The sequence below is a fragment of the Schistocerca americana genome, chromosome 11 (assembly GCF_021461395.2).
Source record: "Schistocerca americana isolate TAMUIC-IGC-003095 chromosome 11, iqSchAmer2.1, whole genome shotgun sequence".
In the NCBI taxonomy this organism is placed as follows: Eukaryota; Metazoa; Arthropoda; class Insecta; order Orthoptera; family Acrididae; genus Schistocerca; species Schistocerca americana.
This window is the reverse complement of record NC_060129.1, coordinates 142,799,058-142,825,231: the sequence shown is the minus strand read 5'-3', so window position 1 is coordinate 142,825,231 and position 26,174 is coordinate 142,799,058. Positions and strand designations below refer to the sequence as shown.

Here is a 26,174-nt window from a genome sequence, read left to right as displayed (position 1 = left end):
GGAATCCTCTTTTATTCTAATTATACTATAAAAAATTTTGCTCTCAGAAACCCTGGCTAGCAGTGACTGTTGTTCCTCGAAGTAGGGGACATTCCGACAGGCCACGTTATCCAGTGTTTGCGCCTTATTAGGCGAGATTGCACACTTCTCCATCCTCACCAAATTCCTTCATACTTAAGGATTAAAGGCCATTGACAGACATGAATTCCCTAAAGTGATACAACAAAATTCCTCAAAAGAATTTAGAATGATCAACTTTGAAGATCAGATTTCCGAGCACCGGTAATACAGGACATTTTGAGCATTTTAAACTTATCACCTGTAAGACACAAAGGAGCTACTGATAATGGCTGCGAGTGGGCTTTAATTGAAATCAGTGGGGAAAGTTGAAAAATTATGGCAGAACGGGATTCGAACTCCTGCGTAGTAGGCAGATGCTCTGATCACTGAACCATCCTGACACAGTGGTCATGCAGCTGCACGGAATACCCTAACACTCCTCCTGCCACATGCAAATTCTCAACTTATCTGCACACTACTAACGTAGCACCTCCTGCCCATTATCCTCATTGCTCGTGGCATGTCACCGATTCCCACAAGAGTTCAAGCTGGTGTGCACGCGCACTGAAGACGCCGTCGGCCGTCTCTGGCAGCGAGCAGACATTGGTGGAAATCAAAGGAGAAAGTCTGTGCAGCTTCGACGAGCAATGTGTGTGCGTGGCTTAGTGGTCAGAACATTTGCTTAGTAAGCGGGAGACCCAGGTTCAAATCCCGGTGCAGCAGAAATTTTCCATCTGCGTAGATTCTTTCTAAACTCTCTTTTTCCCATTATACACAGCGAGGCAGCTAAGACGGACCACAAAAAATATGTCCTTAATGACTAAATTTATGAAGTGCAGTTGTTGCCAAGTTATCATGGACAGTACGGCATTTTTCCTGACATTCACAAGTAATTTTTATCATTCATAGTTGCAGAATTATGACACTGGAACCACCCCCCACCCCCACCCCCGCTCTCTCTCTCTCTCTCTCTCTCTCTCTCTCTCTCTCTCTCTCTCTCTCTCTCTCTCTCTCTCTCTCCCCCCCCCCCCCCCCCCCTCTCTTTCTTTCATTTAACACAACTTTCCCTTCTACAATAACAAATGAAATCTTCCCTTTGAAATTTATTCTCTTTCTCAATCTTTGCATACAAATTTAATTGCTGATTATTTTGATGAAACATCGAATATATCGTCGTGGCCCTGTTACTGGACCGCCACCTGTGTTTAGTTGTTGTCTCCTTCATTATACTCCTCTTCCCTATCTCTACAATGCGCCATGGAATTTTCCCATTGATGGAAACAGTGCCAGAAGTCTTCCTCAGTGAGCTCCTAGATAATTTGTGCCACTCTTTCTTTCACTGATTCTGATTGCTGATTATTTTGATGAAACATCGAATATGTCGTCGTGGCCCTGTTACTGGATCGCCACCTGTGTTTAGTTGTTGTCTCCTTCATTATACTCCTCTTCCCTATCTCTACAATGCGCCATGGAATTTTCCCATTGATGGAAACAGTGCCAGAAGTCTTCCTCAGTGAGCTCCTAGATAATTTGTGCCACTCTTTCTTTCACTGATTCAGCAGGCTGAAATCTTGTTCCTTTTATTGCAGATTTGACCTTAGGGAATAGATAAAACTCACACGGTGCTGGGGCAGTCGAATAAGGGGCTGGTCTAACACTGGGATGCTGTCCTTTGCTAGAAACCTCTTCACAATCAATGCAGTATGAGCCGGGGATTGTCTTGATGAAGAACCCATGACGTGTTTTTTCTCAATTCAGCTCTTTTTTGTAGAAGCCAGTGAAGATACACAATTCTACGAATATTGAAAAAAGGTACGGGAGACCATTGCTTTGAATCTTGACTTGCTCATTCAAGCTTTTCTCACTATCGACGAAAGTGGCTCCTTTCAACCTGTGGACTGGCACTTAGTTTCTGGATCATAAGTGAAAAACCAAGATTTGCCACATGTTATCTCTCTTTCCAACGAATTAGGATCTTTTCTGAGGTTTTTGAAGTGTCGGTGCAAACATTTTCAAGAACTTCTTTTTGTCCGATCATGAGAATTTACGACACCAGTTTTGCCCAGGCTTTTGTCATGTTAAATTGGTTACGTAAAATATGCCTTAAACATTCTTTGTCCATTTCTAGAGTTGCAGCAATTGATTTAATACTCAGCTGATACTCTTACCAAATAAGATTACCTACTTTTCAACATTTTCATCCGTTTTTGATCTGGAAGGGTGCCCCAGGTGTGTGTCATTGCACAAGCACAGTCATTATACAGAAATGGTTCATACACTTAAATGATGTAACATTAACCGTGAATTTAATTGTCAACACACTTTCTCATTCATAGACAACTTACAAACCAGGCATTGACCGGGCATACATTTTGCTATTTTGTATTAGAAACAAAAACAAAAGATGAACTGTGGTTGTAGTGAAGTACCGAAAAAATTTCATTTCCATGTATTCGTGAGAAGAGCTTTGAAATTATGAAACAGTCATACAAATAAATATGCATAACATACAAATGTACAAGTACAGCATCTGAATTAAGAAACACGATCTAGGACAGCGTCTGTGTGCTGGGCTACAACAAGATTTTGTAAACATCTCTGTGGTGATGTCTCTTCATAGCTTTATAATGGGAACTGTTTTCGCCTACAGCCATTTCTGCTTCACAGTTGAAAGCTGTCAAAAGCGCTGCCAGGTGTCAGGGATTTCTTTGATTTGAATCGACCATAGGAGTGTCTTAGCAGTAAAGAATAAATCTCTTAAAAATTCGTGCATGATGCGACATATTTTGACACATCTTGGTATTTATCATGTCATATCTTTTGAACTATGTGTCACACAATAATATATTTGCATAGATACATTCAGCGGCATATGTAGGTACTGTCAGTGAAATATGTTGGGAAAAGCCAAGAAGTAATAAATTTAAACACCGTGCACAATGCCGCTGTCTTTCCTGCATCTGTGGTGTATGACATCATATTTCCTGAACTGTGTGTGGTACTTTGATAGACTTTTGCAAGTGCATTTAGCAAAATATGTGAATACTGCCTGTGAAATTTATTGTGAATGCAGTTAGTAGCACAGAAATAATAGATTTAAACATGAAAAATGATGTGGCTGTTTTTTGTGCATCTCATTTGTTTGTGATTTCATTGTCTCCTGAACTCTGATATGTAGGTGGTTGTTACCCCCGCAGGGATTGTTGCCCAACAGTGAGGGACATGTGAACTAAGTTTGGTTGAAATCAGTCCAATGGTTCAGGACGACGTATGGAAAACACACACACATACATACACACACACTTTTCATAATATCTATGGATGTGTATACAGAACACCTTATGAGAAAAATTTCGAATTTAATTCAACAAAAATTCTATATCCTCACAACACACACAAATGCTCAAATGACTGTTATGGCAGCTGTGGAATGCATTGTGTGTGTGTGTGTGTGTGTGTGTGTGTGTGTGTGTGTGTGTGTGTGTGTGCGTGCATGATGCGACATATTTTGACACATCTTGGTATTTATCATGTCATATCTTTTGAACTATGTGTCATACAATAATATATTTGCATAGATACATGCGCGCGCGCAACAAGAGTTAATAACTTAACATCAGTCCTGATCTTTAAATACAGGGTGTTACAAAAAGGTACGGCCAAACTTTCAGGAAACATTCCTCACACACAAATAACGAAAAGATGTTATGTGGACATGTGTCCGGAAACACTTAATTTACATGTTAGAGCTCATTTTAGTTTCTTCAGTGTGTACTGTACTTCCTCAATTCACTGCTAGTTGGCCCAATTGAAGGAAGGTAATGTTGACTTCGGTGCTTGTGTTGACATGCGACTCATTGCTCTACAGTACTAGCATCAAGCACATCAGTACGTAGCATCAACAGGTTAGTGTTCATCACAAACGTGGTTTTGCAGTCAGTGCAATGTTTACAAATGCGGAGTTGGCAGATGCCCATTTGATGTATGGATTAGCACGGGGCAATAGCCGTGGCGCGGTACTTTTGTATCGAGACTGATTTCCAGAACGAAGGTGTCCCGACAGGAAGACGTTCGAAGCAATTGATCGGCGTCTTAGGGAGCACGGAACATTCCAGCCTACGACTCGCGACTGGGGAAGACCTAGAACGACGAGAACACCTGCAATTGATGAGGCAATTCTTCGTGCAGTTGACGATAACCCTAATGTCAGCGTCAGAGAAGCTGCTGCTGTACAAGGTAACGTTGACCACGTCACTGTATGGAGAGTGCTACGGGAGAACCAGTTGTTTCCCTACCATGTACAGTGCGTGCAGGCACTATCAGCAGCTGATTGGCCTCCACGGTTACACTTCTGCGAATGGTTCATCCAACAATGTGTCAATCCTCATTTCAGTGCAGATGTTCTATTTACGGATGAGGCTTCATTCCAACGTGATCAAATTGTAAATTTTCACAATCGACGTGTGTGGGGTGACGAGAATCTGCACACAATTGTGCAATCACGTCATCAACACAGATTTTCTGTGAACATTTGGGCAGGCATTGTTGGTGATGTCTCGATTGGGCCCCATGTTCTTCCACCTACGCTCAATGGAGCACGTTATCACGATTTCATACGAGATACTCTATCTGTGCTGCTAGAACATGTGCCTTTACAAGTACGACACAACATGTGGTTCATGCACGATGGAGCTCCTGCACATTTCAGTCGAAGTGTTCATACGCTTCTCAACAGCAGATTCGGTGACCGACGGATTGGTAGAGGCGGACCAATTCCGTGACCTCCACGCTCTCCTGACCTCAACCCTCTTGACTTTCATTTATGGGGATATTTGAAAGCTCTTGTCTACGCAACCCCGGTACCAAATGTAGAGACTCTTCGTGCTCGTATTGTGGACGGCTGTGATACAATCCCCCATTCTCCAGGGCAGCATCAGCGCATCACGGATTTCGTGCGACGGAGGGTGGATGCATGTATCCTCGCCAACGGAGGACATTTTGAACATTTCCTGTAACAAAGTGTTTGAAGTCACGCTGGTACGTTCTGTTGCTGTGTGTTTCCATTCCGTGATTAATGTGATTTGAAGATAAGTAATAAAATGAGCTCTTACATGGAAAGTAAGTGTTTCTGGACACATGTCCACATAACATATTTTCTTTCTTTGTGTGTGAGGAATGTTTCCTGAAAGTTTGGCCGTACCTTTTTGTAACACCCTGTATACCTATCCAGCACCTGAGAGTCTTGTCTCGTTATTGTTGGGTTCTGTTCATAATGTCTATAGCCACAGTATTTTTGCTACAAGCTTCAGGCAGTTTTCTTCCTCCCAGGTCACCTCTACTCCCACAAAGAGGGAGGTCATCAAAGACGAGGTGGACACTTCCACGGGCCCGCCGACGCTCGACTCGCCAAATGTGAGCGGTGCCTCCGGGGCGCCAGATTCGTCACCAGAGGGTCCTCCATCACTCAAGAGGGAGAGGAAGCGTTCTCCCGACACGGAAACGGTGAGTGGCATTTGCTGTCATTGCGGTGACCTGCCGGCACGGTGTTCCCTTACAGTCGTACTTTTGAGTAAACATTGGTCTGATTTTATAATTTTCCCATAGTAGTAGGCATTTTTTCTGGTATCTCTTCTTTCATTGATGTGGGTAACCTTAAGAAACTTGTATGGATTGACCAAAACTGCTTGTCTTGAGCACTGCTATGCATTAATGTGAACTTTTTGAAACAGCTTGCTGCCACTATACAAAAGATCCACATTTCTGAATGTTATATACTTGTCATTTCCTCCTCCTGACGGGAGAAGGTGGGCTGGATGAGAGCTCACGAGCTCTTTTCAGCTGTGGAACTAATTTTAAGCAAGTACTTAATTTTCGTAGTGATGCATATGTAGGGTCAATTTTCTCTATGTGGGCAAAAGGAAAAGGGAACAGAACAAACCGATGAAAATGGTTAAGGTTTGGAGTACTTGACAGTTTGTGTTGGGTTATTGTTCAACAAAAATGAAATATGGTAGGTACAATAGATACAATTAATACAGAATACAAAATAATACAGCGGGAAAAATACTGTAGGAAGCAAAAAATACTTAATACAAGGTAGTACAGAGTACAGAATAAATAGGCTACAGAGTAGATACAAAATACAGAAAAGTAGAATGTTCAGTTGGTACAATATATAGTTCACTATTGTGACAAGTGTTTGCAAATGGTGAGAAGCTGTCAGTTATCTTTCTCGAAAATCCTTTTCTTCAAGTGAGGTGGAATGTCTGTGTTAAAGTAGTGAGTTCCTCCGTGACGCCTTTGTACGTAGATGTTGTGTGTGACTACTGTCAGGAGGGGGGGTAAGTGTACGAGGGTGGTCCTATAAGTACCCGGCCTGATTGAGAGCTGTCAGTCGTTGTTGAAAAATGTCTCTGGATTAGAAAGTATACGATCTGTGAAGCATGTGTTTCAAGTTTGATGGTGCCACATTGTTTAGTATCTGTTTGGCAGCCATCAGAACTGAACGTTGTAAGCAAGCTTGTGAAAATGAAGAAAATTGGTCATCATTATCTGATACAATTGTTTTTTTTTTTTTTTTTTGAGAGGCCTCAGCGCAACCAATATGAAAGCTGAGCTGGATTATACTTTGGGAGAGTCTGCTCTTTTGTTGACAACAGTAAAATATTCGGTAGCTGAGTTTAAACGAGGCCATACGAGCTGCCAAGACGAGCATCGCAGTGGTTGACCAAATGAGGTGATGACTCCAGAAATGGTGAAGAAAATCCACAAAGCGGTACTGAATGATTGTCAACTGAAAGTGCGCGAGCTAGCAGACATAGTAGCCATTTCAAAAAGTGCGTTACATGCATATTGTCTGAAAATTTGGGCATGAGAAAACTGTGTGCAAGGTTTGTGCCGCGTTTACTCACACTTGAGTAAAAACAATGTCGTGAAGATATTTTGATTGCGTGTTTAGCAAAGTTTCGCAGCAACAAAGCTGATTTTTCATGCCGTTTCATAAACATGGATGAAATATGGGTCCACCACTTCACTCCTGAGACGAAAGAACAATCAAAACAATGGACACAAATTGGAGAACCGACTCCAAATAAGGTAAAGACCGTTCCATCTGCAGGCATGGTCGTGGTATCGGTTTTTTGGGATGCGCATGGGATAAATTTCATTGACTACCTTGAATAAACAAAAATTATCAACAGAGAGTATTATGCGAATTTATTGCAACATTTGGGTGAAGAAATCGACCAAAAATGGCCACATTTGGCCAAGAAGAAAGTGTTGTTTCTTCAGGACAATGCACCAGCTCACAAGCCCCTTATTGCAATGGCCAAAATTAATGAATTAAAGTTTTAATTACCACCTCATGCACACTGTTAGTAGATTTAGCCCCCCTCGGATTATTTTCAGTTCCTAAAATTGAAAAAAATGGCTTGGTGGTCGAAGATTTTCAACAGATGAACATATAATGTTGACAGTTAATGGCTATTTTGGGGAGTTACAATTGTCATTATAAAAAGGGTATCAAACTTATTCAATATTGTTGGGAAAAGTGTACAGAGCTGAAAGGAGAATATGTTGAAAAATAAATATATTTCCTTCCAAAATTTTTGTGTTTTCTTTGTTGGGTCGGGCACTTACGGTACCACCCTCGTATTTACATATGTGTTTTGTTGTGTGTCTTGGTGTTGTGGTTAGGAAGTTTTGCATGTCATGTTTGTTTTTCACTATGTGGTATCCGTATTGGGAGCGTAGTTATGTGAGCCTGGTCTGTCTGATGGTGCTTCTGAGTAGTCTTCTTTCGGAGGCTAAGAGACGTTGTACTTTGAATTTTGTTATTCTGGCTAATAGAGCAGCTCTGTATTCCATGGCAGCTCTTATATATGTTTTGTATGTGTTAAGTGTGGTGTTGTTGCTGCGGCTGTGGAAGAGTCCTTATAGGAGTCTTAATAATCTTTTGTCTTCTTGTTACGTTGTCGAGGGTGTACATGATGTGGTGGTTCTAGATTAGATATTTATAAACACAAATTTTGAGGTATTTTGTGTTGTCGGTTAGAGGTAATTGTACGCCTCAGAGCTGGAGTTGAAGGTGCCTTTATCCACATTTGACTTATGGGAAATATTTCTGTGTCTGAACAGTACAGACGATGTCATGTTTGGATTGGGTTTAATTCTCCAGCATATCACCCAATTTAGTAGCAGGGATAAGTATTGACTCGTCTGATGTCAGATGGAGTTTGTAGCACTGTAGGCAGTGTCGTCTGCGTACATTTTTACCCTTTCATTGAAGTGTTGTGTCTTGGGGACATCTATGGCGTGTAAGGTGTATAGTAATGTGGATAATATGCCCCCTTGTGCAATGCCTGCTTGTAGAGTGAATTTGAAAGATGTGGCTTCATTGAGACGGACTTCGCACTAAGTCGGGATAGCGAGGTCTGTCAGTTTGTATAATAGTCCATCGTGCCAGGTCTCATCAAAGGCTCTTTCAGTGTCAAGAAAGATGGTCAGAAGGCAGTGGCCTGCGTTTATAGCATTTGTGACGTCTGTTGTGAGATGCAATAGTGGCTCTAGGGTCAATCTTTCTTTTTGGAAACAGGCTCTCCCAGTATATACTATTGGTGGGAAGCTCTTGGGCTTCCAGCCCGGTGGCAGTGTTAGCATACTGTCACATTTTGAAGAGTGTCATACTTGTGGTGAAGATGAGTATTACGAGACTCGTCAAAACATTGCAGTATTTTAACACTGCCACCTAGTCAGAAACTTGAGTTATTCACTGAGATTCGTGTTACTTTCCTGTTTCATAATGTTGTAATTTGTATTATTTTTGAAATGTTTTTGTCACAAATAGTGTGTCGCATTTTGTCTGCCTCTCCCTCAGAGAATACACAAAGTGAATAAAAACTTTGTCGTCTCGTTTGTCAGGACTCTGGTCAGAGGAGACCGAAGTACCAGCCGATGCCAGATCAGATAACGATCGAGAGTGCCGACGATGACAGCCTGCTGCCTAGCGGCAAGAACAAGAAGAGGAGGAAGAAGAAGAAAGGGAAGGCAAATGCGGCGGCCACACCGGCTGCAGCTGATGCAATGGGTGCGGGAAACGGTGAGTGCAGTGCCAGATAATGAGGTGGAGGTTCAGCAAGTCAAAGATAGAGAGAGAGAGAGAGAGAGAGAGAGAGAGAGAGAGAGAAAGGGGGAGGGGATTTATGTGTGTATGGTAAATTCCTTCCCTTTTAAAATTTCCCTCCTTCGAACCACCACTGTGTCACCACAGATGACATGTCACGGATCTAATTTTTACCAAGGTTGCAGTACACGTGGGGTGCTTAGTTGCTTCCACTGCCGTGAGTGGCATAGTTCTGCATAATGTTCACCAACATGCAGTCTTCTGTAGTTGTTGTTCCCTTGTGCTGGAAACAGCATGTACATCATGAAACTGTTGTCTTGAGGCTGTAATTAACTGTTAGCTAGGAACTGGTATTGTAAAAATAACTAAATTTTGAATCGGTATGGTTAAACAGGATGACACTCACTTTTTATTAGCATATTAAGAGAAACTGCACAATTATAGTCCACTTTATGAGTCATAAAGTAATGAACGTCTTGTTTGTGTAATTATTATGAAACTATTTGCCAATTACCCATCCAAAAAACCAGAGATTTCTAATTAAGTTCTTAACCAATACCAACCGTGGCAGACAACATGTCTGTCCTCCAGGACTACAGATAGAGGTCTCATGTTTACAAACCAGAGCTTCCTAATTAAGTCGTAACTGATGCTGACTGCAGCAGACAAGATGTCTGTCCTCTGAGACTGCCAAATCACCTCGCCCGCCATTCAAGTTATACGCAATTTGAAGATCTTCGAAGTCCTTTTCATTTAGCAATTGTTTATTATTCTGCTGGTTACCACCACTTCTGAAGTAATGGAATGATAGCCTGCTGTTGTGGATGCCTTTACTTACAATGCAAGTAAATCCATTCTTTAGTTTCCCTAGTATTAATGACAAAAGTTCATCATTTTGGTGTGCTATTTCCGAACACAGCAGCCAATCACGGAGAAGGACCGACAATTTAAGTGGTCTTTCTCACAGCACGTGTACAATAAAACAAGGGTGTATATGACCCGGGACAACCGGGAGATCCGGGGAAAACCTGGGAATTTTTCATCTGGGAGAAAAGCAGGAAAAACCCGGGAATTTTTGGAATTCTGGGAATTTTTCAAAAATTGTTCAAATGGCTCTGAGCACTATGGGACTTAACATCTGAAGTCATCAATCCCCTAGAACTACTTAAACCTAACTAACCTAAGGACATCACACACATTCATGCCCGAGACAGGATTCGAACCTGCAACCGTAGCAGTCGCGCAGTTGCAGACTGAAGCACATAGAACCGCTCGGCTACAATGGCTGGCGGGAATTTTTCATTGTTTTAGTTTTCAGTTAAATTTTTGTAACTTTGACTGGTATGAACTAATACTCTAACAAAGAATATTACCGTATCTTGCTACTGCAGAATAATACTGCAGCAATAAAAAACGAACGAGAGGAAAAAATACGAAAATAAAACTTAAGTTGCAAATTAAATACACCATATACAACAACAAAACACAGTGCTCATACGAGCATCTGCCAACAGCAAAATGTGTCAAAGGCTTTAGGAAGACTGTGATGTATCTTAAAGTGTAACACGCGCAAAATAGATCAACATTAAAGCTTAGATTCTCTTGCAGCTTATTAATATTAGAGACCAATGTTGTACGTAAAAGCTTTTCTTTTCTTGTAGCAACACTATGTATATTAATTTAAACCATTACCTTTTCCTATTTGTGTGTTCGTCCTACTTAAAGTGATGTTGCTATTGGCTGACTACATCACGTGTCGTATGCTCTCAATATCTGCTGTCATCGTCTGGTGAGATTGCTTGACATGAGCTACGACTGGCTTACAAAAGCTTATCGCAGTCTCGATTTCAATCCTTCGAACATGCACGAACGCCTTTGCAGGTACTCAGTTAGTCCGACTGCCGTCCCACCTCAAATACAAACGTCGTCCCTCGAGATGATTTACCACGTGGAAAATACAGTTTGTACATGAAGTCCGGTACACTTTCAATTATTTATTGCACAAGAACCAAACATTGCACAGAATTAACAATATTACGAGAAAGAAAGTTGCTACTCACCGTATAGTGGAGATGCTGACAAAAAGAGTTTCACACTTAAAGCTTTCCGCCAATGGCCTTTGTCAACAATAGACACACATAGGCACACACATACTCACACAAATGCAACTCACAACTCGATTTCAACATGCGATGTTTGGTAGAATTTGAATTTATACTTTCTTAATACGAAAATACGCAGTGTACACGTTGCTGCACATCAGACATCTTTCCAAAATGAGTTTCTTCCCTGATTCTCGTTTTCTGAAGTGCCGGGAAATTCTACGGCGGTGTATAAAACCGTAACCATTGAAAGAATTGATAAGTTTTACAGTTCCGAGGAAAAGTATACTGTTACTTAAGACGGCAAAAGTGTATTTTCATCTGGGAGAAAGTGTATTTTTAACCGGGAAAAATCCGGGAATTTTTTTTCCTCGTCCACGTATACACCCTCAAAACATCTGTCATTGCTGCCTCACGTTACATTATATCATCTTGCCACTGCTGCCTCCTCAATTCGTTTAAGAAGAGCTTCTTGTAGCTGTATATGATGGCTGTAAAGACAGAAATAGTACAGGAGTTGCAGCTGTGGCTCTTGCGGTCTTCTCTTCAGTTTGGGGACTGGCTCATTGATTTCCTATCTTCACTATGCTGCGCCTGTGTTATCAGTTCTGTGTAGTGTGCACAGTGTCGGTCTCTCCTTCACTATATTTGGTGTGCATCATCCTCTGTCCTGCTCTCCCACTCTGGCCACCTGTAGAGCCATCTAGTGTGACTCTTAATTCACTCCCGATCTTAGATATGGGTAGCTTTATCTCTGTAACGTATCACAGGTGAGCATTTTCATTTGTACAGGCAATGTAGAAAGTAACTTACCGTGTTGGCATTGCAGGAATAAATGTGTGGCGACTACTGCTGCGTGCCGGCGTGACTTTTGAGAGAGCTGTCTCGTGTGAACTTTAGCTGACTTTTGTCGCATACTGGGTTTAATGTTAGAATCCCTCTCTGCAGCGTGCACCACGTACATATTTGTAGGAAAGTTGCTTTTCTCATCATCAGTTTTCTAGTGGCACATCATATAGTATTATGCGATTAAAAAGAATTAATAAAAATCACAGGCCTTCTTTTATTAATCAACTGATGAGTCCTCAGACTTCCAGTGATACGTGCTACAAATTGTGTTGCTGTGGCACCCTCTGAATGGTGTCTACGTATTTGGAAGCAGTAGGGGTTCCTACGCTGTGTTGAAGTACTGTGTCTTGTTAGTCACATAGGCCTGGTAGGCTTGTACGTACACACACACACACACACGCACACACACACACACACACACACACACCATTGCAGAGGAACCATATGGTTAGTAACCTGTCGGAGCACCTGAAGCACCAGTTCTCTTCTGTGTTTCCCCTCGCATGGATACGGAAACTTGACGACCAGCCAGTTGGCGGCAGCTTCCCGTGTCTCAGAGCCTCTACTTTTCTCCCAAACAGCTAAGCACTTCGGCGTGTGAGCCCGAGTGCATACCATTCTGGTCCTCTTGTTGAAGCAAGATTTCGGACAGTACCGGGAGCTGAACCCGAGTCCTCCGCAGTTCTGAGCTGCTCTCTGCCCGGGGCCACCTCGGCCATTTGGAGGTCCGAATCTCCTTGCTGTGAGTGCCTTGCTTCTCTTTTCCATTGAAACCTTCCCGCCTCCTCTCTCTCTCTCTCTCTCTTTCTTTTAACGCAACTTTCCCTGCTACAATAACAAATGAAATCTTCCCTTTGAAATTTATTCTCTTTCTCAATCTTTGCATACAAATTTAATTGCTGCTTATTAAAAGTGATTTTCTGATTATTTCGATGAAACATCGAATATGTCGTCGTGGCCCTGTTACTGGATCGCCATCTGACTGCAATATTAAACTGCGACATGAATATACTTACTCTGGTTTACTATACTCTATTAGCCGCTGGTGGGCTGCCATAATAAGTGCCTTTATTTATTGCCAAAGCTGACGTTATTCTTTAATTAATTTGACTGAAGTTACGTGATTCATAGTTACACTTTTTCTTGACAACTATAAAATTTTTGCAAAGTTTTACGCTGATGGTTTTTGGGATGGATTATAATCAGTAATGCAACATTGCTGGCAAAAATCAATTATATTCTGAAAATGTTTCTTCAAATATTTACAGCTGGTAATGAAATGATTTTACAAACGTTCAAATTAGACTTACTTTTTACAATAATGTTACAACTAGCCTTGCGCAAACATACCTTCAGTAGTCTTGAGTTTCACAAAGAAAGTAATTCAATAATATTAGTTCCTCTTATGATAATAGTTAGCTGATGTCCCTGTACATCCGTTTATAATCTCTTGTAAATCATAGCTGGTGGCTGGCAGGCACACCGCTCCTCTCAACCTCTCGCTTCAGACCTGCTACCGACTTGCTTCACATCTCGCTTACTACTGACTTCCTACGAACACTAAAGTGCGGTCTCTCCTGCCAACAATGCTTTCTGGTGCAGACAATCCCTGCTACCATTACAAAATGTATCAATGCGTGGTCTTTCCCGCTCTTTTCTTAAAATGTATCTATACACGTTCTCTATCGCCCTTTTTAAAATTATATCAATTTGCGGTCTCTCTTGCCAACAATACTTTGGTGCAGACATTCCCCGCTATAACAATTATTTCCAACATGACAAATATTAATTATTCCTACTTAATCCTATTAATAAAATATAAACATCTTTCATAAATTGTGGTTTGACAGTAGACAATAGAAATATACACGTCTTACATCGTTTGTTTTAGGGCCACATTGACAGTAAAAATGTGCTGTAGTACTTGGCACACACACATTAACTCTTAGGGTGCTGTTACCTGCTGTGACGCCACATTCAACCGCATCCTAAATGTGTTCGATCAAGTTAGATCTGGGGAGTTGTGGGGGCCAGCACATCAAGTGGAACTTGCCACTGTGTTCCTTAAACCACTCCACCACACTCACGGCCTTGTGACACAGCACATTATCTTGTTAAAAAATGACACCGTTGTGAGGAAACAGGATCGGCATGAAGGGATGTATGTGATCTACAAGCAGTGTCTGAAACCAGTACAGGTATCAAGGAGCTGTTCCTCTGGAAGATGACAGACTGACACCCTCCCATTGACACTGTGAAGAAAGTGTCAGGATCCGCCAGACCGTGCAATGCTCTGCTACCGCGCCAACATCCAGTGCCAACGGTCACGTGCCCATTTTGGTCACAGTTGCCGATATCGTGGTGCTGACATTGGTATGTGCACGGGTTGTCACCTATGGAGGCCCGTCGTTAAGAGTATTCAGTGCACTGTGTGTTCAGACACACTTGTACTCTGTCCGCCATTAAAGTCTGATGTTAGTTCCACCACAGTTTGCCACCTGTCCTGTTTTACCAGTCCGCCCAGCCTACAACTTCTGACATCTGTAATGAGGGGTAGCCGCCCAACCCCACAATGTTTGGAGACAGTTTCACCACGTGCTGAAGACACTCGCCACAGCTCTCTTACAACACTTTAAAGTAGTGCAGTTTCGGAAATGCACTTGCTGAGTCTGTGGGCCATCACAGTCAGCCCTCAGTCAAACTCAGATAGATTGTGCACCTTCCCCATTCTGCGCGTGGACAGCATAGTTAAAACGTGTCCCCGCCCCTTTTGCGTGTGTGCGCACGTGCACACACACACACACACACACACACACACACACAATATAAAGGGGAAGGCATTGTTAGCAGAAATCTTGGACAGTTCTTGGCCAATTTTACTTCAAATTTTTACACGATATTCTAATAAATGTTTGGACAAACATAGGCTGTATGGATTTCAAAATATGTGATATTATCATCATCATCATCATCATCATCATCATCATACACAACCAATTTTCATGATGTTTTTTTTCTGTCTGTTCTTTTTTTTTCCCCAAAAACTTCTCATGCGTTGACTGCTTTCCTGTTTCATTTCTATGGGCGTTTCCTGAAATTTCTATTTTCTGATTTTTTTCTCTCCATTTTTGCTTCTCTGTCTTGTCTTCTGAGGAAATGTTCAGTTTGTTGAGGTCTTCTATGGTTCCCTTTACCCAGTTGGTTTTCACTATGTTAAAATTTTGTCTATCAGCCTATTTTCATTCGTCCTATGTATGTTTAAATAGAACTTTTCCCTTCATTTCCTTATGTTGTTTTAATCGTCTGTCTGTTTGGACAGTTCATTTGTCAGTCTCTTTATCCAAATCCCTTCTTTTGAAGCACCCTATACATCTTTCTCAGTATTTTCCTCTCCTATCTTTCCATCTTCTTGATTTTTTGTCTTCCCTTGGCATTGATGGAAATACTTCTTTTGTTGTAATGGTTGCGTGTAAGTCTGTATGCTTTTTGTAGTTTTGTGATCTTTTCTTCATTCGCTGTCAAATTCAGTCTTGTTTTCTGTATAATCTCTCCCAGATATTTGAAACCTTGTGCTTGTGCTATCTTTCCATACTTTGCTACCAGTGGATGTCTGCCCGTGGATTTTGTGTCCATGTACTGTTTTTTTTTTTTTTTTTCATTAGAGGTTTATAGTATTATTTCAGCAGAGATTTTGTATTCTGCCTCTAGAGCTTCTTTGGCTTTTATTCTGTTATTTGTTACAGTGACTATACTATTAGCAAAGGCCAATCATTTTATAGTGTCAGTTCTATCCTTGTGTCTCCCCATCTTTACCCCCAATGACTCCTTCGTCTTGTGTCAAGATTATTTTCTCCAAAACACAGTTAAATAGAATGGTTGGAAGGCCATCTCCACTGTCTTGATTTCAAATGTTTCTGAGACATTTAATGTTTCCTGGATTAGCTTTTTGGTCTTGTTGTCAACCTTCATTTTTTTCAGTGTGTTGAAGAGTGATACTCTATCTATAGAGTCGTGGGCCTTCTTGTAAGTTGACAAATGTGGTGTTACTGCATTTCTTGTTGTTAATATTGTTCTCAGGCACCAGATCTGCATGAACTTCCCTTTCTGAACCCTCCTTATTATTCTCCTATTTGTGGATCTGTGTCCTCACCGTCCATCCTTACACAATCCCTGCTCCCAATCCCTTACCTCATTACTCATACCCCTGTAATAGACCAAGATGCAAGACCTGTCCTCCTACCACCACCTACTCCAGTCCGGTCAATAACAACACCTATCCCATCAAAGGTAGGGCTACCTGTGAAACCATTCGTGTGGTCTACAAGCTAAGCTGCAACCAATGTGCTGTGTTCTATGTAGGCATGACAACCAACAAGCTGTTTGTCCACACGAATGGCCACCGAGAAACTGTGGCCAAGAAACAAGTGGACCGCCCCTGTTGCTGAGCCCGCTGCCAAATATGATATCCTTCATTTCAATGACTGCTTCACAGCCTGTGCCATCTGGATCTTTCCCACCAACACCAGCTTTTCTGAATTGTGCAGGTGGGAACTTTCCCTGCAATACATCCTACATTCTTGTAACCCTCCTGGCCTCAATCTTCATTAGTCTCTGTTGTTACCCATCCAGCCCCTTCCCTGCTCCCATTCCAGCACTACACAGCCATCATTCCACCACCACACCTAGTCCTTTTATTTATTTATTTTTTTGTTTTATTTATTCTCTCTCTATTTCTCTCCTTTCCGCTACTTCCCCCTCCCCAGCTCTCCCCTGCCCACTGCCCAACCTGCAGCACTTCACTGTCCGCCACTCCCACCATACTATCCCTCCCCTCCCCACCCCAACCTCCTCCTTTCCCCCCCACCCAGTCGCCACTCCCGTCATACACTGCTGCTCGCAGTGTGGTTTCAGTTGCCTGAGACTGCAGCCGTGTGTGTGAGTTGCGTTTGCGTGAGTATGTGTGTGCGTATGTTTGCCTATTGTTGACAAAGGCCATTGGCCAAAAGCTTTAAGTGTGAAAATCTTTTTGTTGTGCCTATCTGCGACTCAGCATCTCTGCTATATGCTGAGTAGCAACTTTTCTTCTCGTAATATTGTTACTTCTGTACAATGTTTAGTTCTTGTGCAATAAATAATTGAAAGTGTTCCTGGACTTTATGTACACCCTGTATTTTCCACGTGGTAAATCATCTCGAGGGGCGACGTTTGTCTTTGAGGTGGGACGACAGTCGGACTAACTGAGTACTTGCAAAGGCGTTCGTGCATGTTCGAAGGATTGCTGGTCGAGGTCGGAGTAGTGCATCGGCCCTGGAGCAAGAGCCACAGTTGAACAATGCTGGAAACTGACTCCAGAAACAAGTGAACACTTTTGTGTCTACACTATGATTGTGTTTACGAAGTATGTTCATTTTCAACCATACAAATCGCCCCACTGCACAGTAAATATTTAGGAATTGCAAAGCATTGCTGGCTTTGCTAGTAATAGTATAAATCTCAGCTTGACAGTTCGAAATTTCCAAGAGAATGAATGCATGTAAAAGTGTTCATTTGTTTCTGGAGTCACTTTTCAGTATTGTTAGACTGTGGCTCTCCCTCCAGGGCCGATGCACTGCTCCGACCCGGACCGGCAATTCTTGGAGCATGCACAAACGCCTTCGCAGGTACTAAGTTAGTGCGATCGTTGCCCCATCTCGAAGACAAATGTCGTCCATCGAGATGATTTACCACGTGCAAAATACATAACAAAATCGCACGAAACTTCCATTGTCCTAAATATTACATTATTTGAAACAATGGAAACTCCATGTGGGAATATCAACAATGCAGAAAAAGATAGATTTCTATCAAGATGACACATTAAGTTGCTGACAGACACTATTAAAAGACACTTGTACAAAGCTTTCAGCCACAGCCTACGTCAGAAAAAGAGAAATGCGCAACATTCATTCGTAGAAGCAAGCAAACCTTAATTCTGACCCAAGCTGCCATAATTTGCAGTTGTGTGTGTGTGAGATGTGCTTGCTTCTTTGTATGAATGGTGTCTGGTTCTCTCTTTCTGATAAAGGCTGTGGGCGAAAGCCTTGTGTAAGTATCTTTTAATTGTGCTTATCTCCGACTAAACATGTCACCCTTACTGTAAGTAGCAGTCTGTCTTCCCCTACACTGTAGATATTACATCATTATGTAATTTTATAGCTCACACTCATCATTTGTGGAAAAATATATGCAGTGCTGCATGTCACTCGTAGAGAGTGATAATGTAACACCACAGTAACTCCACGGAGCACCTGCATGTCACTCGTAGAGAGTGATAATGTAACACCACAGTAACTCCACGGAGCACCTGCTATTGACATAAGGAAGTCCACAAACAAGTTTCATCTAGCATATCTGCCTTAGGGCTCTCTCAAACAAAAAGTAAAATACAAAGCCACTTTTTGAAATAGTACAGGTGTGAAAAACTTAGGGCGAAAGTAAAATTCACACGATGTGTCAGTGCCAAATAACATATCTTGATGATGAAACTTGGACCGTTCATAGAAAGAACTTCTACAGACTAGTACAGGTGTTACCAGAAAGAAATATTCAATGAGAAAAACAGAAATGATACTTTTTTCTTTGCAAAGACAATATTTACACTGAAGTCATTGTGATTTATGACGGTCCCCTGGACATTACAAAGCAGGGGATGCAGTTCTTAAGGCGTGCGATCACTGCAAACAGTGTGCACACTCTCAGATATGCTGCCACGCTGGCTGCAAGTTTGGTAAGGAGTCCTCGTGGTTGGGCTTTCCATTCTTCCAGCAGTGCAGTTGACAGCTACTTGATAGCCATCGGTGCATGTGGACGCGCTGTGATACGTCTCTGTAATGCATCCCACCTGTACTCGGTAGAATGGGCAGGTCAGTCCATTAGCCAAATATCCTCTCATTCTGAGAGCTGCTCTGCCTGCAGTGTTCGATGCGGTTGTGCATTGTCATCCATAAAACAAAAGTCCAGACCGATTGCGTCCCAGAAAAGATGCACGTGGGGAAGGAGTATAATGTCATAGCAATATTGTACTGTGTTCAAAGATTTGGAGGTCAGTATGCCCGTGCAACATTATACCTCCCTACACTGTAACAACTGGACCACAAAAACGATTATCTTTGACAAAGTTACTGGGTGCCATCAATGTGCGGGTGTGAATGGGACACAGTGGTGTGGTCATCGGGCAAAAAGACAACCCCCGTGCAGTCGCTGTCCACTGAGGGGCGTGAGATTGCACACCTTGCAGTTCTGTTAAATGTGGTTGCATTTGCACCTGCTGTGCGACGTGGGTCACATCTTGCCTGTTGCACGATGTAGTGGTCACCTGCCACTGTATTTGGCTGTGGTCGACAATCTCCATTCCTTCGAACAGCTGTGCCTGTGGTTCAGGATGTTTCCTGTGCACGTGAAGCAGTACTGTAACCAGTGCCAAACTCCTGGGTTACACTCGTCACATTTTGTCCTCCTCCCACTTTCCTGACGATTCTTCACCATGTGACGTCATCTACGTGTTGTCTCTTGTCGATGCTTTGATGAACACCACCACCCCAATGCACCGTTACTGCATAGAGATTGACACAGACAGTCTTTTTGCACGCCTCGTGTTGCAGTGCCGGCCCCAACTGGCACTGTAGTCGCGCTGACCTTAACGCCGCGTTATGTCCAGCATTCAGAGCGTGACTGGGAGACATCTGACATGTTTCAACACTTACATTCATTTCCACTGAGTAGTTAATATGTTATCTAACTCATTTTTGAGTTTTACAGAGCAGTGTACATAGAAATGATGATAAAACTGGGAACCCGGCAAGGCCTCACAATTGCAAAATACTGAGTGATCAAAAAGTCAGTATAAATTTGAAAACTTAATAAACCATGGAATAATGTAGATATAGAGGTCAAAATTGACACACGTGCTTGGAATGACATAGGGTTTTATTGGGGGAAAAAAAAAGAAAATAAATTGCTAGACACGTGAAAGATATTTGCGCGCGTCCTTTGGTGATGATCGTGTGCTCAGCCGCCACTTTCGTCATGCTTGGCCTCCCAGGTCCCCAGATCTCAGCCCGTGTGATTATTGGCTTTGGGGTTACCTGAAGTCGCAAGTGTATCATGATCGACCGACATCTCTAGGGATGCTGAAAGACAGCATCTGACGCCAATGCCTCACCATAACTCCGGACGTGCTTTACAGTGCTGTTCACAACATTATTCCTCAAGTACAGCTATTGTTGAGCAATGATGGTGGACATATTGAGCATTTCCTGTAAAGAATATCATCTTTGCTTTGTCTTACTTTGTTATACTGATTATTGCTATTCTGATCAGATGAAGCGCCATCTGTCGGACATATTTTGAACTTTTGTATTTTTTTGGTTCTAATAAAAACCCCATGTCATTCCAAGCATGTGTGTCAATTTGTACCTCTCTATCTACATTATCCCATGATTTATTCAGTTTTCAAATTTATACTGACTTTTTGATCACCCAGTATATATGGAAATTTGTTACGCATTCTCATCTCCTTATCCACCCTCTCTACCCCTTTCCTCCTCCCCCCTCCCTTCGTCCATCTCCTCCTCCCCCCCCCCCCCCCCCCCCCATCTCTGTCCATCACGTTTGCCCTGCTCCCTCTACATCTTGAAGGAGCAACTTATGTTCCCTTCTATACAGCTGAGGGGCCCACATGCCTAAACGATGTGCTAGTGAAGAAAACAGTAATACACGACAGTTCATGCTGGAAGAGCCACACGGGCTGGTTCTGGCATATTAACCCAAAAGCTAATGACTACCGTAACATTTGAAACGAGCTAATACCTCTTAATAGAGAAGGTTCTGGATCGGGCAGTCCACGGGTGGCTTACATCCTTTGTTCGGCGTCATCCGGCGTTGAGGAAAAACTGCTTCAGTGGCGTGCTTGGCAGCAAAGGGGTGCCAAAATGACCGGGGATAGAACAGTAATAACTCAGCCTGGAATGCACTGCACTTCACTGCACTATTTGCACTACAGTGCACGCAGTAGTCCCAATTGCCGATACCAGGGGGACAAACTGGGTGTTCGGCATCAGGATTTGTACTCCTACAGTCAGTAGAATGCCTCGAGAAGACGCAGCTCGAGAAGGCGGCGTGGAGAAAACGTGGTAGCACTCCTCTTATTAAATGGACCGCAACGGGGTGATGACAGCGGGCATGGGATAAGAATTTTTTGGTTGACGTGTATCCCGGCAAAATGCGGCAGACGGTGATGTGGGTCACGTGGCGTCGCACGGTCGAGATGCCAACAGCACGGGGGGGGATGCCTCGTCGGAGTGGAATGATAGACTGGTCGAGTGGTGGTTTGGGGTGCCCAGTCTCGGAAAGCGAGGCCATCTAAGTTCTCCCTCTGGTCGAAGTGACCAGTGGAGGGTGCTGGGAGGCTGGTTTCTGGTCTACTACAGCAAGAAAAAAGGAATAAAAGTGAGATAGTGTTAATACTTTCATCCTTCTTTACCTCCTCTGCATTACTGCAGATGACGTGTCACTGAGCACATTTGTACTGTGCATGCAGAACACGTGAGGTGCCTAGTTGTTTCCACTGCCCTGTGTGGAATACATAAGTTCTTGTACACTTCACTTACCTGCTGTCTTCGTCACGATGATGTCCCCAGTGCAGAAAACAGCACGCAGGTCGTGGATTCTTTTTCTTGAGGCTGAAATTAACTTCGCAAGGAACTGCTGCTACGAATAAACTATAACTCATTCGGGATGCCACTCGCATTTTTATTGATATAGACACGAGAAACTATTCTTGATCACAACTTATTGAACATATCTTTCCACAGTCATTATATCTGGCTAAAATAACATGAAATACATCCTGCCACAGACAACATGTCTGTCTACTGGAACGGTCAGAACTGGAGAATAAAATTACATGACTCAAATACTACTATTACAGACAACATGTCTGTACCTGGCGACGGTCGGAGCTGTAGTAAACAAAATTGCATGAAACAAATACTGCTATAACTGACAACATGTCTGTCTACTGGAACAAGTAGAACTGGAGAGCCGGACTGCCCGAGACACTTGCCGAGCCAGCAAGGCGTGACCCGAACGCCACCGAAGTGCATCGGCAGTAATATCGTCAGTCTTTTGTTTTAGTAATACTTTGATTTTAATAATTTTGAAATGACTGATTGATAGCTGGCTGTTGAGAGATGTTTATTTAAAAAATGAAGTAATTTGGATGACAGGTTTAATTAATAATAGCAATTAAAGTTTAACGTTTTGGCGCCCTTCTGCCGAACACAGCAGCCAATCACTTATTTCTTATTGCAAAAAGAACCTTCACTGGAAAAAGAAGTAAAAAGGAATGACAAAATCTGTTGGCATCATTAGTACGCGCGACATGAGAGACCTTTCCACCTGCTGGATCTGTGAGCAGAGTGTACTCGCTCCATGACAGCCGGGAAATCTGGGGAAAATCCTGAACTTTTTCATCTGGGAGAAAACCAGGAAAACCCCGGAAATATTTTAGGATTCTGGGAATTTTTCATTGTTTTAGTTTTCAGTTAAATTTTTGTGCTTTTGACTGGTAAGAACTGATACACTAACAAAGAATTTTACTGCATCCCACTACTGCAGAGTAATACTGCAGTATTAAATCATAAATGAGGTGGAAAAACCAAAATAAACTTACATTGCAAAGGAAATGTGCCATTTACAACATCAAAACACACTGCACTCACAAGTGTCTGCCAACAGCAAAATGTGTCAAAGGCTCTAGGATGAAAACTATGGAATACTTCAGAACAACAAACTGCTTGCGATGAGCGTGAAGTTGAGGTCAGGATCTTTTAATACTATATATGTACAAACATATGGGCTTCATACATCGTTGTAGCTGCACACACACAGTAATGCCTGTTTTCTGGCGCTCTATGGCAACTGCTATTTCTGACAGGTTGCAAGAAAATATTGCAAATGTTGTTTGAAAAACTTTACTTTCGAAGTAAATTTCCTTTTACGCAAGATGAATTATGTTACATGTGAGATGGGCGGTTAATTTCTTAAATCAGAGCATTTGACTCTCATTTAAAACTTAACACATTGAGGACCAGCCTCTTAGAAGAATTTTGTGCCCAGAAGAAGACCCATTTATGTCATTAGTTAAAATTTTACTGGAACATTTGTGTGATGCATCTTAAAGTGTAACACACACAAAAGGACCAATATTATTTATTTATTTATATTTTATTTGAATATAATAGAGGGAAACATTCCATGTGGGAAAAATATATCTAAAAACAAAGATGATGAGACTTACCTTTTTTCCCCCTAAGGTAAGTCTTTCCGCTCCCGGGATTGGAATGACTCCTTACCCTCTCCCTTAAACCCACATCCTTTCGTCTTTCCCTCTCCTTCCCTCTTTCCTGACGAAGCAACCGTTTGTTGCGAAAGCTTGAATTTTGTGTGTATGTTTGTGTTTGTTTGTGTGTCTATCGACCTGCCAGCGCTTTTGTTTGGTAAGTCTCATCATCTTTGTTTTTATATTTTATTTTATTTATATGTGAAAGCTTAGCTTTTATTATAGCTTAATAATCTTAAAGATCAATATTATGTGTTAAAGTTTAGCTCTACTTGTAGCTAGACTATGTATGTTAATTTAAACCTTAACTTTTTTTCTGTTTGTTTGTTCGCACTACTTAACAGTGATGTTGCTATTGGCTGACTACATCACGTGTCCTATGCTCTGAATATCTACTATCATTGGTGGCGAGATCACATGATATGAACTGTCACTGGCTTACAAAGGCTCATCACAATCTCGATTTCAATGCTTCGGTAACTAATGTGCTGTATGTGGTGGAATTCAAATTTATACTTTTGTAATACATAAATATGCGGTATACATGTTGCTGCACATCAAAGATCTTTTTGGACTTTTTTTTGTGTGGATTTCTTTTTCTAAAGGTGTATAAAACCTTAACCATTCAAAGGATTGATAAGTTTGACAGTTTTCAGGAAAGAATATTGCCACTTAACTTAGAAAAAGTGTATATTCACCTAGGGAAAAGTGTATTTTTAACCAGAAAATCTGGGAAAAATGCAGGAATTTTTTTTTCTTTGTCCGTTTGAGGATAGTAGCTTTAATCACAGTATTTCACATGGTAGGATTATGAAGTTAGCCATGAACACATCTTTCCTGTTTTCTGTTAATAATTACTGTGAAAAGGGAATCAAAACAGCACATTTTCACAGCACAGCTTAACATGTTCTTTCTCGTAGCCAATTTAACAGAAAACTTTATTGTATAGTTCTTGTTGGATTTGCCTCCAAAAGCTGTCGACGATCTTCATCAGTCACACTGACTTGACGATCGTGTAGTTGGCTTGCATCATGTGTACGCCAACCAATATATCAACACCTTTTTTCGAAAGAAATAAACCACGAACTGAAATCAGTTGAATGTTTTGCAATGTACCAAATTGCTACATACTGACAGCAGTTTAATCTTGATAACACACCAAAGGTATGATCACCACAAATAACACACTGAAATATCGCTTTAAATTGTTATTCTTTTTCACAAAATATCAATATTCAATGCAAAATTTTTTTTGTTATGAAAATGTGTGACAGCAGAATGGTCAAACTGAACGTCACATGAAACTTCCTGGCAGATTAAAACTGTGTGCCGGACCGAGACTTGAACTCGGGACCTTTGCCTTTCGCAGGCAAGTGCACTACCAACTGAGCTATCCAAGCACGACTCACGCCCCACCTTCACAGCTTTAATTCCGCCAGTACCTCGTCTCCTACCTTCCAACCTTTACAGAAGCTCTCCTGCGAACCTTGCAGAACTAGCACTCCTGAAAGAAAGGATATTGCGGAGACATGGCTTAGTCACAGCCTGGGGATGTTTCCAGAATGAGATTTTCACTCTGCAACGGAGTGTGCGCTGATATGAAACTTCCTGGCAGATTAAAACTGTGTGCCGGACCGAGACTCGAACTCAGGACCTCCTGTCCAGGAGAGCTTCTGTGAAGTTTGGAAGGTAGGAGACGAGGTACTGGCGGAATTAAAGCTGTGAAGGTGGGGCGTGAGTCGTGCTTGGGTAGCTCACTTGGTAGTGCACTTGCCCGGGAAAGCCAAAGGTCCCGAATTCGAGTCTTGGTCCGGCACACAGTTTTAATCTGCCAGGAAGTTTCATATCAGCGCACACTCCGCTGTAGAGTGAAAATTTCATTCTTTGAATGTCACATGTAGATCACGCCATCACATTTCTTTTATTGAGATTTTCATACAAAAATATCATCTAGATTTCTGACTTTTCCAGGAATTTACCAAAAATTTTCTTTCACATTAACCTTGTCCTGACAATTACGAACACACACACACACACACACACACACACACACACACACACACACACACAAAACAAAACAGACAAATTGGTCGAGCCATTCTCAAGTGGTGGCATTTCATACATGTGGCCATTGATTTGTGTTTATATACATTAGTTGTAGCCACTCTGACTCATTTATAGATGACGATGGTACAGAAAATTTTGCACCTCTAATGCTTATGGGAAAATACCCGAATTCAGTCAGGTTCTGTACCCCGACAGCAGAAAGACTGACCAGCTGCAGAACGCGAACAAGCACCCGCAAATGCGCGCCGAGCACGGGCGTGTACCATTAGCACTCACCTGCTGTTCGCACCTGAGAAAGTGCTGCTCCAGTCGTGTCTGCTGCTGTGTTGGCCTGCCGTTACAGAGATGCAGTTATCTCACGGGAGATCACATCGTTTCAGTAGAGAAGCAGACGGTCGTTGCGGACGGAGGAGGTGGAGGTGACCCGGAGCTGACAGGGCGGAGGCAGAGGAGCGGTGTCGGTCCGAAGCACCCGAGGGATGGTGGAGGTGACAGAGGAAGTGGAGGCGGAGGTCCACTGGAGGAAGAGCTGCAGCCGACGCCACCGAAGCAGAGAAAGGTGAGAGGGAGTGTGTGTGTGTGTGTGTGTGTGTGT

The 26,174-nt window shown here is 42.2% G+C and overlaps 1 protein-coding gene across 2 annotated transcripts in view; it reads left to right on the top strand.

Annotated features, from left to right (window-relative positions):
- LOC124553776 (exosome component 10) overlaps positions 1-26,174 on the top strand; it is a 191,931-nt gene that overhangs the window by 147,184 nt on the left and 18,573 nt on the right. The window contains exons 14-16 of one of the 2 annotated variants that reach the window (XM_047127713.1): positions 5,389-5,562; positions 8,980-9,157; positions 25,963-26,138. In XM_047127713.1, coding sequence (XP_046983669.1) covers positions 5,389-5,562; positions 8,980-9,157; positions 25,963-26,138 — 528 coding nt within the window. Of the gene's footprint in view, positions 1-5,388; positions 5,563-8,979; positions 9,158-25,959; positions 26,139-26,174 lie in introns of both variants that reach the window. The other variant, XM_047127712.1, reaches the window with a different exon arrangement.